Raw genomic sequence first — 12,231 nt, 5'->3', positions numbered from 1 at the left:
TAAGGTCACAAAATGGCTGTCTTTCCTCAAGGCAGGGATAGGGGTGGAAAATTGTGCCCCAGGCACAGCATAAGTGGAAAAATATAAAGGAAATTTGTAAATTAAGAGAGCATGGGCTGTTTTAATTTTGCTTTTGAAATCAGCCTCCTTACCCCTGGCCTGATGTTGGGCTAATGCACTCTGGGTTTCCCTGAAGAGTTGGGGCTCTTAATCTCACAGGTGCAGCAGTCAAAGGGCTTTTAAAAACTTCTGGTGTCCAGGATACCTAGGCCCCACATCAGGCCAACCAAATCTGAGCCTCTGTCTTGGGGGGCTGGGCAGCAGGTGATGGGTTGAGGACCTTTGCTTCAGAAGGTGCTTCCCTAAGGACACTCGTGTGTGAATTTACCTCGTCAGGACTGATGCTCTAATGGCCTTTTGTTAGTTCCAGGACCCCAGTGGTCATGGCTCTTCCCACTTGGATGACTGATCTCAGCCAGACCTGTTTCTCTGAATGTGCACAGATGCCTTCCTCTTTCATTCCCATCAGCGTGGAAAAGTACATGTTTTTTTCCCTTACTGACCTTACTGAGTTGGGAGTTTCTCAGAGAGCTCAAAGCCCTTTATAGATCCGTGAGCTGGAGGCTAAAACAATCTTCCAAAAGAGAAAGATTCATGGGGTTCAATCATGCCACAAGTGCTTTGATAATTTCTTCCACAATACCTCAGGGTGCTATGGGAACAGGCAAGAATTTTTTTTTCCATTTATCTGGTGGGAAGCGGAGAACTGGAGTGAGGGCCAAATCACTCTGGGAGTCAGTGGGGACAGCACCAAGGGGTCTAAGTTCTCCTGTTCTGAGCACTTAATGTTTAGATTCTGGATATAGTTACTCCAAGCAGTTACCATGGGCGATTCAGATCATCAAGTTAAAAACATGAACTCTGGGGGCTCCTGGGTGGCTCAGTCGGTTGAGAGTCCGACTTTGGCTCGGGTCATGATCTTGTAGTTGTGAGTTAAGTTCCACATCAGGCTCACTGCTGTCAGTGTGGAGCCCACTTCGGATCCTCTACCCCTCCCCTGCTCACACTCTCTCAAAAATAAACAAACCTTAAAAAAAAAAAAAAAACAAAAACCCAAAACGTGAACTCTGTAGTTGTATGAGGAAATCACAGAACATTGAGGTTGGAAAGGTCTGAAAAATGGTTTGTGCTAACCATCTCTGTGACACTGAAATTATGATCACAGCTATCACTTACTGTACGTTTTCCACTCCTGGTTCTGGGGAACAAAGGTTATGGAGCAAGGCCAGGCCCCCTTTGGACACTGAAGGAGAGTCTCCTCCATCCCCCTCGGCTTTTCTTCCCTGGTCTTCCCAAGTGTGTTTAAACAGGACACATTGAAACGTGAAGGGTCAGATGTCCTATCTTTTTTCTGATCTTTTTCTTTCTTGCCTCCTTTGGATTAAATATTTTTATTACTTCAATTCCACCACCCTACCCTGTTGAACATGAGCCTGCTAATTATACATGTTTTTGTTATTTTGGCATTTATAATTACAACATGCATCCTTGACTTGTTAAAATCTAATTAAATGATTACTTTAATCACCTCCCAGATAAAGGAAAAACCTTATTGGTGTGACTCCATTGACTCTGAATCTGCCCACACAGCAATATGTTACATGTATTTTAAACCCCACCCTCCATTATTTTTATTGTTTCTATCAGGGGTGGCAAATTTTTTCTATAAATGGCCAAATGACAAAATATTTTAGCTTTTGTGGCTCACGTATGGTCTCTATCACATATTCTTTTTTTTTTTTTTTTTTTAACCTTTAAAGGTGTGAAAACCATTCTTCTCTAGAGAGCCATACAAAAATAAGCCGTGGGCAGACTTGACCTATGAGCCTCAATGTACTGGCTCCTGCTTTATGCGGTTAATATTATTTTGGATTTATTCACCCTTACTGCACTTCATTCCTTCTTACATTACCATGCTTCTATCTGGCATCATTTTCCTTGTACCATTTGGAATGTGTCATCCCACTGTCTTCAGGCGTCTATTGTTTCTGAGAAATTGACCGTTAATCATAATGTTGGTCTCCTGTGTGTTTTTCTTCTGCTCTTGAAATTTTTTCCTCCGCTTTAGAACTACACGTAGACACAGCAGTTAGTACAGTTCAAGTATCTGGGTAAATTTCTCTCTGTGTTTTTCCCACCTAAAGTTTCCCCCCCCCCCTTCACCCCCAGTTTCTTTGATCTGTGGCTCAATATCTTTCTTCACATGTGGAAAGTTTTCAGCCGTAATCTCTTCAAATCCGTTTCTGCCTCTTTCTCTGCTTCTTCTGGGACTCAGTACGTGTATGTTTGTGTGCTTGGCAGTAGCCACAGATCTCTGAGGCTCTGTTTATTTTTCGTCAATCTTTTTTTCTTCTCTATTTTTCAGAAATGTACCTTCTATTGATCTATCAATCTGGCTTGAAGTTTACAAGTTCTTTTTCCTACCATCTCAAGTCTGTTGTTGAGCCAATCTAATAAATCTTTCAGTGTTGTGTTTTCAACTCTGGATTTCCTTTCTTTTTTTTTTTTTTTTTTTTTTTTTTTACTAACTTCTATCCGGGCCCACTCAGAACTGGTTTCCGTTGACTGCTGTTTTTCCCCCATAGTGCAAGGCTCCCTTTTCAGTTTCATGGCATGTCTAGTAATTTGTGGTTGCAAACTGGACATCTTTGATAAACATCTAGCAATTCTGGATTTGTTTAATTTTTTCTGAGGGTTGTTGGTTTTTCAGTAACTTGCCTAGACTTAAACTGTGGAATCCGTCTTCTCCTTCATGATGTGTAGCCACTGATGTGTTTGATCAGTTTTTTATTTCTTATTTTTATCTTTTTAACCTGGCATTCTAGGAGTCATCCCTGGGTCTGCATGGTTTAGTGATCAGTCAGCGACTCGGACAGAGGTCGTGCTCAAATGACTTGGGTTGCTAAGGGTCCATATGTGTAGGTTGTGGAAGGACACAAAGTTTGAATCAACTCTCAAGCTTCTCTTCACTTATTCCAGGTCTTCCTAGCACAGATGTAGATTTCCAGTCAGCCAGGAGAAAGGAAAGAGCGTATTTCAACCTTCCTCATTTCCTGGATTGCCCCCATTAAAAATCTGATTAGTTCACCTCTCACCCTAACTTGAAACAAAACATTAGGCTAATAGAGCCGTGGATGTTACCCATTTATTAGTTCACTACTATACACTGTCTTTTGTCTGTTTTGTTTTGTTTTTTGTTTTCTCTCTTGGTTTCTGTTTATTTGGTGGTGTTTCCCGGTACTTTTTTTTTTATTGGAAGCCGGGCATTAGAAATACAATTTCACGTTGTGGATGGTGCTATCTTCCTTCGTAAAAGCGGACAGGTAGGGGCATATCACCTTAGTCTATCCTGGAATAAAAATGATTCAAACTGGACTCCGTCTTTTTTGCAGGATGGCCTATTTCAAGTTTATCCCTACTCCAAGGGTCTAGCTCTTTGAAGCGCCAACTGAAACCCAGGATGTTTACCAGGCCTGCCCTCCTTGATGCACATTACACCCTAGTGTTTCTCTCCAGTTTCACACAACTGCCTGAAGCTCTGCGTGGCATATTAGCCTCTTACCTGCTGATGTCTCTTGTCAGAGATTTGGCAAATGTTTCTAGGGTAAAACCAGCACCAAATGTTGGGCCCATGCTCTTCACTTCCCTTCTCTCTGGCTATTGACCCCTCCAGTTCTTGCTGCCTTTTTGACTCTCAGTGGAAGGGCACGATCACGCATGTGCACACACACAGAGAATGTGGAAATGCACAATAGGATTTCTGCAGAGGGAAAAATCAAGGCCCAGAAGATCCCATAGTGTTTGCAGGAAAGAGATGTAGGGATCCATCTACTGTCTGCAAGAACAGTCTCCTTTGAGCCCCTTTAAAGCCTTTCAGATCTAGAGTCAGCAGATGGAGACTCTCAACCCAATCCTACTTCTTGAAAGAACAACGTTAACTACTTCTGCTACAAAATTATGCTAATAATGACCTCTTTCTCTCTGGATAGTTTTGATAAGGAACAGCACCTTTCCTCAAAAGGAACGTATTTCAATATACACCTTGTGCAGGCACTGGGCTAGATATTCTGCTTATGTTATTTGATTGAAAATTTTTTAGAAATTATAGACAGCTGAGTGTATTAACAGTCATAAAAATCTTTCTAAGGAACCTACTTTTTATAGCAGGGGACCAAAGGGTTTCTTTGAGGAGAGATTTGTTTGTTTGTTTGTTTGTTTGTTTGTTTCTCAGGCTTAGAGCCTGGAAGACTAGGATATGTGCTGAACAGGACATCTCTCAAAGACAACGGGATAGTTGGCTTCCAGCACCAATGCTCCTTTACCTGTGGGATTCTGGCAAAGCCCAGTGAAGAGCTTCAGCAACAGCCAACCTGACAATCTAGAGGCAGATCCCAGGCTCCCATCTGGGCTTCCTGGGGCTAAAGGCTACTGCTGATCCCCAGATGCCATTTTCCTGTTTTACCTTGATGATCTCTTTATAGTAGCAGAATAGATTGAGCATTGATTGGTTGGCGAATAATGGCCATGGGGCCAAATCCGGCCTTATGCCTGTTTTTGTGTGGCCTGTGGGCTAAGAATAGATTTTACATTTTTAGATTTTTTTTTTTCATGTAGATGTCCATTTGTTCCAGCACCATTTGTTGAAAAGGCTCTCTTTTCTCCATTATATTGCCTTTGCTTCTTTGTCAAAGATCAGTTGACTTTACTTCCATGGGTCTGTTTCTGGGCTCTCTACTCCATCCCACGGATCTCTTTGTCTGTTTTTCTGCTAATACCACATTGTAGCTTTATAGTAAGTCTTGAGGTTGGCTAGTATCAGGCCTCTGACTTTTTTCTCCTTTGATATTCTGTTGACCATTTTGGGTATTTTGCCTTTTCATATACACCTTAAAATCCGTTCATTGATATCCACAAAGGTTTTTAAAGGTTTTTAAAGGTTTAAATGGTTGGGAAAAATAGAAGGGTATTTCATGACACATGAGAATGATATGAAATTCAAATTTCAGTCTCCAGAAAGTTGATCTGTTTACATGTTGTCTATGATGTCTTTCACACTACAATAGCAGAACTGAGTAGCGACCGAGACTGTATGGTCTGCAAAACCCAAAATATTGACTATCTGGCTCTTTGCAGAAAATGTTTGCCGATGCCTGATCTAGATCTTAGGCTGTGACTTACACTTAGGTTGTTGGCTATGAGCACAGCCCACAGAACCAGACTGCCCATTTTCAAATCCTGCAGTCACCATTTGCTAACTGTGTCACCTTTAAAATGTCACTTAACCTTTCTGATGCTGTTCCTTATCTATAAGGTCGGGCTAATAGCATTTATCTCAGAGAGTTGTCATGAGGATGAATGAATTATTTCATGTAAGTCTTAGGATGCCTGACGTATAGAAGCTGCATATAAGTGTTAGCTACCATATACATTTGTATCCTAGCTTAAAAAAAATAAGTCTTGCCTCCTTGCCCTGCTAATTCACCAACCCTACCACCCCCAGAGTGATGATCATCTTAAAACACACATCAACACTCCTGTCTTTGAAGATCGGTCATGGCGTTTGCAGCTCCATAGCCCAGCTGCCTGCCTCTACTCTCCTCTACCCTGCCCTCCACTTACAAATCTGCTCCAGCCTTTTCTAGCATTCTGTCCCTGTCCACACCCCTGTTCCTCCCTGTCATGTGGCTCTTTCTGCCCAGAAAGCTTTCTTCTGGGAATGTAAGGATTATCACTGAGATCTGGGGCAAGTTACAGCAATCATTCCTGCCGTGAGCTCCAATATGGAAATCAGTGCCTGATCTCACAGTGGGCATGAAATGGAAATATACTCTCGCTGCTTATGAAACTCCAGATAAATACTTTTCAGGGTCAAAAGGTAAAGCTGCAGAAGACGGCAGAGGTAGAAAAGAAATCGAGCCATCTCCCTCAAGTCAGGCCCCCCACTTTGGCGTTGTCTAATGCTGTTTGGGGCTTCTCACATGGTACATCCTTACAGAAAGAGTGTACCAGGGGCAGAGAACTGGGCAAGGAAAGTCAGAAGACACAAGGGACCAGGATTTATGATTAGGTATCAGTATCCTAAATGTATCATGAAGCTGTTAAAGTAAACATCAACATTACATAGCAATATAAAGAATACTCACAATACAATATTAAAGGGAGCTTGCAGGATATAATGTAATCCACACTGATTATAACTAAATGGAAAGAGTGCCCCGTCTGGAGCCTGATGATAGACCCAAGAGAGTGAACAAATCACGTTTGGTTATTGGGGTAGTGGCACTGTGGGCGAATTTTTGTTCCTTTATTTGGAGGGCTGTTAAAGGTACTGTAGTGTTACTTGTGTATTTCAAAAATTAAATGTTTTATGGGAAAGCTCTTTGGCTTATACACTTAGGATGAGTCTTTTATCATATGTAAATTATATTTTGAGAAGGTAAAGAAAATGTAAATATTTTGTGAGACTGCCCCAAAGTCAGCTGGGAGGAAGAGAATGTCTTTGAGGTTTGCAGTTTCTCTACCTGCCTTTTCTTCCCCCTCCACCTCACACTCAGCAAGACCCTTCTAGACATCCCCACGGGAATCTCACGGTTACCTCTGAAACTCACCTAACCCTTCAGACTATTCCAGAATGTCCTTTGCCTCCCTTGCTTTGTCCTGGATCCCCAAACAACAGCAGCTAGGTGTCCAACATTACCTTAAGAGTTCTGCCCTTTGCTAAGGAGCCAATAAAGGTATCTTTATACCTTTATTGCTAGATAACAGCATGATGCAGGGTTATTACTGACCCCTGCCAGGTAACACTCTTGCTTTTCAACTTGGGGACTCTGCCTTAATAGGCTGTGTTAATGAAAGCAGGTGTCCCTGACAATGGAGGAGATAGCTGGAGGGATGAACCTGGACTTTTCTACTACAAGGGACATTACTGAGCTGGGCACACAGATAGAGCTGGAAGGAAGGGCATGAAATCTGTAAATCTAAAGCTGCAGCTAAATAATCTGAACTGTATTTGCTTTCTTTTAGGGCTCACCCAGGCCACGACCTCTCCTGGCGAGAACACACTGGAAAAGCAACTATCACCAGAGGTGAGGGCTTTGTCCTGGTAGGAGAAGAGGGGTGGGTGGCTGGGTGGGTTCCTTTTCTGGTGGGTATATCCAAATCTCGATGCAAGTTGGCAGGTGCCCCCCTGAGGTCTGGATGGAATGGGCTGGATGAGCTGCTTCCCCTGGCAGCAGTGAAGCTGCCTGGTACAGCAGAGAGGGCACAACCATGTCTCCTGGAATTTGAGGCTCATCATCTCTGCATTCCGAGCTGGTGGTTCCCAGAAGCGTCCAGAAAGAGTTATAAATGGGCTTGTTATCTCTGTGAACCTTGAGCAGATGCCGTGAATTATCTGGAGGCATCTGGGTGAGGTCTTCCCAGAACATCCACAAGATAAGGGCTGAGAATAAATTCTTTATCTCTTACCGAAATCAGTAATTCCAGAGAAATTAACTTGTGTCTTGTGACAGCGAGATGTGGTCAAGCACCCTATTTATGGTGTGTTTTCCCCTGTTGGCATATTTCCTCTTCTACTCTTGATTCTGGGGAGAAAAGATGATCTTCCTTCCCAACGCCTTCTATGTGATTGCCAGCAGAGACTGCTCTGGACCTGTGTGGGCACCTGACGAAGCCTGAGTGGTCATGTGAACCCGAGTGCTGGTCACCCAGTCCCTTCCCTGCTCTCAGCAGCCCCTCTGGGCTTGGGACACACTGATATGGCAGGGACTCCCGAGTTTCCCAGTTTCTGGTTTACCATTCATTTCCAGCAGCACATGAACATAATGCCTCCTGTACCTGCTTTTATGCAGATAAGCAAGTTAAAAGAGGGAAAGTAGATAATATAAAAAATATGATAGCATAGAGTGGATTCTTTTTAACTTTTTAGTCTAGATATACTGGGTCTCTTCTTAATTATTTTTTTACTGTGGTAAAATACACATATGTTTTGAGGCATCCTTACCTGCCACTTGCTAAGGGCATTGTCAATAGACACATGTCCCCTTTTACTAGGTGAATGGGGACTATGATGAACATGACTATGGATAATCACTGCTTCTGAATTTGGAGCCTAGAGAGAACAAGTACCTGGTCAAAGTACACCAGATTTCAGGACCGACAATATTTCTCTACGAGGGCAGTTGATGTTTCTGATGTTTGGTTTCTGTTGCAGGCCCTGAAGAGCTTTGCATTCTCATGCAACCCAAAGAAGTCAGGATCCAGTGTGCCTCCAAAGTCAGGTATGTGACCCTGAGCCATGAGCTTGGAAGGCTGGCATCTTCTTTGTGAGGTAGCCAGCAGAGGCTCCAGTCTTACTCCTCTTGTATCCTTTGGCCATCCAAGCCTCTTCCCCAGCCTCAGTCCTTAACACCTCCTTTCCCTTCAGCCATTTCTATAGAAGGACACCGGCGATAGGACCAACCTGGCCCCACAGTGGCTTGCCTGGGAAAGGGCGACCTCTGGGAGCTCACCTTCAGGGGGCCCAGATGGTGCCATAGGAGCTGTGGGTTAGAACTTGGTCACTCATGTGCCTTCCTGGATCTCGTAATGTAAGCTACAGTGGCTGTTGTAGACATTTTTCTCCTATGACAGGCTAGATTTGTCTAATACCTGGATGGTATGAGTGTTGCTCTTGAGCTGGCTGTCTTCTCTGGCTTTATTCTATCAAATGGTTGCATTATAGACCATGTTTAATGGCTTTGCTTATGTTTGCATTGCACTATCTTATCAGTTTCCAGTTAAGCATGCTATCCTTACTATTTTGTTATATAAGGAGTATAGCTAGAAAAAGAAATCGATGCACCTCTCAGGAAATGATCTCTTCAGGAAGTTTAGTTGTAATGGCCCTGTAACATGACCAGGAGTAGGTCCGTGGTTTCTAGGGAGACTTAGTTCTAAAAATGCTTGTGGCCCAGGTGGGTCATGGAGGCTTCCTGGGGGACCATTTGCATATGGCTTGCATCTGAGGTTTCTGTGTGTTCACAGAGTAATGTTCTCCGGCACTCTTTGAGTGCCGTTCTCTGGCACTCTTCAAGCTGACATTATCCCTTTTGTACCCAGGTCATTTTCAGGTCATTTCAGGTCATTACTGGTTACTTATTAATGGGGAAATGCAGAGCCAAGGGATAGAGGGAAGCAAGAGGCAGCAAGAGGGAAAAGGAGGGCCATGAGTGACCTTCCATGGGATACCTGTGGCTTCCAGAGAAGAATGAGCCTCTTTTCAGCTGGGTTCCTATGGGTCCCAGTGACCACCTGGTCTTCAGCTTTCCACTGCCATGGCTTTTCACTGCCATGGCCTGCCCCTGCCGTCTAGCATCATTGGCTCATCTTGTGGGGAATGCAGATCTAGACCTTCTTAAAGGAGTTCTTGTCTTTGCAGTCCACTCTGTGAGACCTTCTGATATAAAATTTGTGGCAGCCCTGGGCTACGTGGAACCTGTGAGTATTTCAAGGATGTGGAGGTGGGAGTCAGGGTTTGGGACTGGTGAGCCTCAGATGCATGCCTGGTAGTCAGGCAAGGTGTTTCATTTCGGGAGAGAAGAACATTCTCTGACTCAGAAGCATTCTAAACCCTAGAGGGTTGTGTGTGTGTGTGTGTGTGTGTGTGTGTGTGTGTGTGTGTGTGTGTTTAAATCAGATGAATGACTCCCTTTACATCAGGATGAGGAAACTTTGGGAGTTTCTCATTAAAGAATTAAATCAATGGATAAATAAAGTCAAAGATCACAGAGAAATTTAAAGATCATCTCTGAAACTTTCTATTTATGAGCTAAAGAAAAATCATCCTTACATGCTTGGTGAATTTTTAAAAATCTACCCATCTTTGCTAATAGATTTTAGGTGGTATATTTTATATGGTCAGATGAAGGGGAAAGAAAGCAATGAGTGAGGCGGAAAGAACAAGGAGAGAGAGATGAGCAGCGAAAGAGGGTCTGGAGAGAAGGGGGTTGGAGAACAGAGCCAAACGCCAGTATGATTTCCCAGGTCGGTGCTGGCTTCCAGCAGGACCCGCCCCCCACCCCAACCCTGGCCGGGTCTTGGGAAGGGGTGCCCAGGCCAGCATTCTCCGCTCTACCCCAGAGTCCTGCTGCATCGCGGCCCTGGAACCAGGACATTCCCCTCCCCCACCATCCCCTCCAGTGCCTTCCTCCCTCCTCCACCTACCACAGCTCCTTCCCAGCGGCCCTCCCCTGTCCCCTCGCCACAAGCCCTGGCCCACTCCCCATGCCCGGTGCTGGCCCTCCAGAAAGAACCAGACTTCACATTAGAAAACAGACCAGGGGCCCAGGGGAAACTGGCAGGCAAGGCTATCTGTGCCTGGTGTGACCTTGAGTGTGTGTAGATGGGGGTGAAGGTGGGGGTCTGCTAGTGGGAGAGTGTGGAAGGGGAGGTGATCGAGAAAAGAGGCTTCACGTCACGGATAGCACGTTGAGTTTGCTGAGCTCATGTGTCCCTGTGTGCCCGGAACGTGTGTGACCCTCGCTGGAGGACTCGAGCACTCTCCCGTGTAGGTAGAGAAGTTCAGTGAAGGGAGCCCCCTAAGTCAGGTCTCTAAAGTTAGACCTGGCTAGGGGTGATGACTTCCCCTCTGTGGTTGCAGCTCTGGGAGCTCTCGCGCTCATGAATGATGCAGACCCCAGGGCTCCTGCCTGTCACTCTTGGCCCCCCCTTTCTCCTCCTGTGAGCTGGCCTGGCACTGAACACAGCTCCAGTCAGGGATGGACTCCCTGCTCCCAGAATCTTATCATCATACAGACGACACCTCAGCCTTCAGGGTAAAACCTGGAAACACAGCTCCTAGGAGGCAGCCTTCCTGTCTACCCAGAGACTGCGATTGTGAACTCAGCCTGGTTTATAGAAAGTATGGGGCCAGGGAAAAATCACGGAAAGCAGTGAATTTAGAAAGAAAAGAATTCATAACACTGGTACTTTTTTTTTTTTTCTTAATTCCTGGAACTTTCTGTAACTAAGGCTCACTTACCTGTGCCTGTAGTATGTGTTTGTTTAATTCAGCCAGACCAACTTTTCCTCAAAGAACTTTATTTTTTTTTTTTAACATTCTTATTTATTTTTGAGACAGAGACAGAGCATGAATGGGGGAGGGGCAGAGAGAGACACACACACACACACACACACACACACACACACACACACACACAGAATCGGAAGCAGGCTCCAGGCTCCGAGACATCAGCCCAGAGCCCAATGCGGGGCTCGAACCCACAGACCGCGAGATCATGACCTGAGCTGAAGTCGGACGCTCAACCGACTGAGCCACCCAGGCACCCCTCCTCAAAGAACTTTAAAGAGCAGATTTACAAATTCTCATAAAATATTTTTCCAAACTAACATGCGGTACATATGAAATGTATAAGAAAAAATCAGGGGCGCCTGGGCGGCAGTGGGTAAGCTTCCAACTTTGGCTCAGGTTGTGACCTCACAGTTCATGAGTCTGAGCCCCACATTGGGCTCTGTGCTGTCAGTGCGGAGCTCGCTTCGGATCCTCTGTGCCCCTCTCTCTGTGCCCCTCACCCGCTTGGCTTTCTCTCTCAAAAATAAACAAACATTAAAACAAATCAAACAAAATACATGTATACAGAATAAAAAATTGAAGATCTCATTTGATCACCTCTTCTGCTCAGTCTGCACAAGCACACGCGCGCACACACACACACACACACACAAACAGGCGTGCACACACACACACCAATACATAGGGAGAGAGTGTGTGTAGCCTAAATAGGGTTATACTGCACGTAGTATCTATGACTTGTTCTTTTGTTTTGCTTTGTTTGCTTAACTAAGAGTTCTAGGCATTTTCTGTGCCGGGGAGGTTACAGGTCATTCTAGCAACTTCTTTGAAGACCAGGCTTGTGTCTCATTTAGGTTTGCATCTCCAGTGCCATAGTGCATTCAGCCAAGGTGATATGGAGAGAAAATGGCTGCCAGCAGGCAAGATGGAGACATAGGAGTTTGCTGGGTTTGTCCCAGCCTTCCCTTTCTGTGACTTCTAACTGGGCTCTTCCCCCGCTCTCCCCACCTTGCTCCTCTTGTTCTCTCTCTTTCCTTCCCCTCACCAGCCCCAACAAGCTTGTTCTGGGCAGGGGCTCTGCTATCATTCAGGTCCCCTTT

The 12,231-nt window shown here is 44.8% G+C and overlaps 1 protein-coding gene across 15 annotated transcripts in view; it reads left to right on the top strand.

Moving 5' to 3' along the window:
• PLB1 (phospholipase B1) overlaps window positions 1-12,231 on the top strand; it is a 170,942-nt gene that overhangs the window by 63,246 nt on the left and 95,465 nt on the right. For 10 of the 15 annotated variants that reach the window (XM_045054756.1, XM_045054755.1, XM_045054757.1 and 7 more), the window contains 3 exons: window positions 7,084-7,145; window positions 8,273-8,339; window positions 9,479-9,537. In XM_045054756.1, the coding sequence (XP_044910691.1) occupies window positions 7,084-7,145; window positions 8,273-8,339; window positions 9,479-9,537 (188 nt within the window). Of the gene's footprint in view, window positions 1-7,083; window positions 7,146-8,272; window positions 8,340-9,478; window positions 9,538-12,231 lie in introns of those variants that run through there. The other 5 variants (XM_045054760.1, XM_045054765.1, XM_045054762.1 and 2 more) reach the window with 3 other exon arrangements.

The sequence above is a fragment of the Felis catus genome, chromosome A3 (genome assembly GCF_018350175.1).
Source record: "Felis catus isolate Fca126 chromosome A3, F.catus_Fca126_mat1.0, whole genome shotgun sequence".
In the NCBI taxonomy this organism is placed as follows: Eukaryota; Metazoa; Chordata; class Mammalia; order Carnivora; family Felidae; genus Felis; species Felis catus.
Note: the sequence above shows the minus strand (reverse complement) of the source record. Positions and strands in the feature narration are given on the sequence as shown.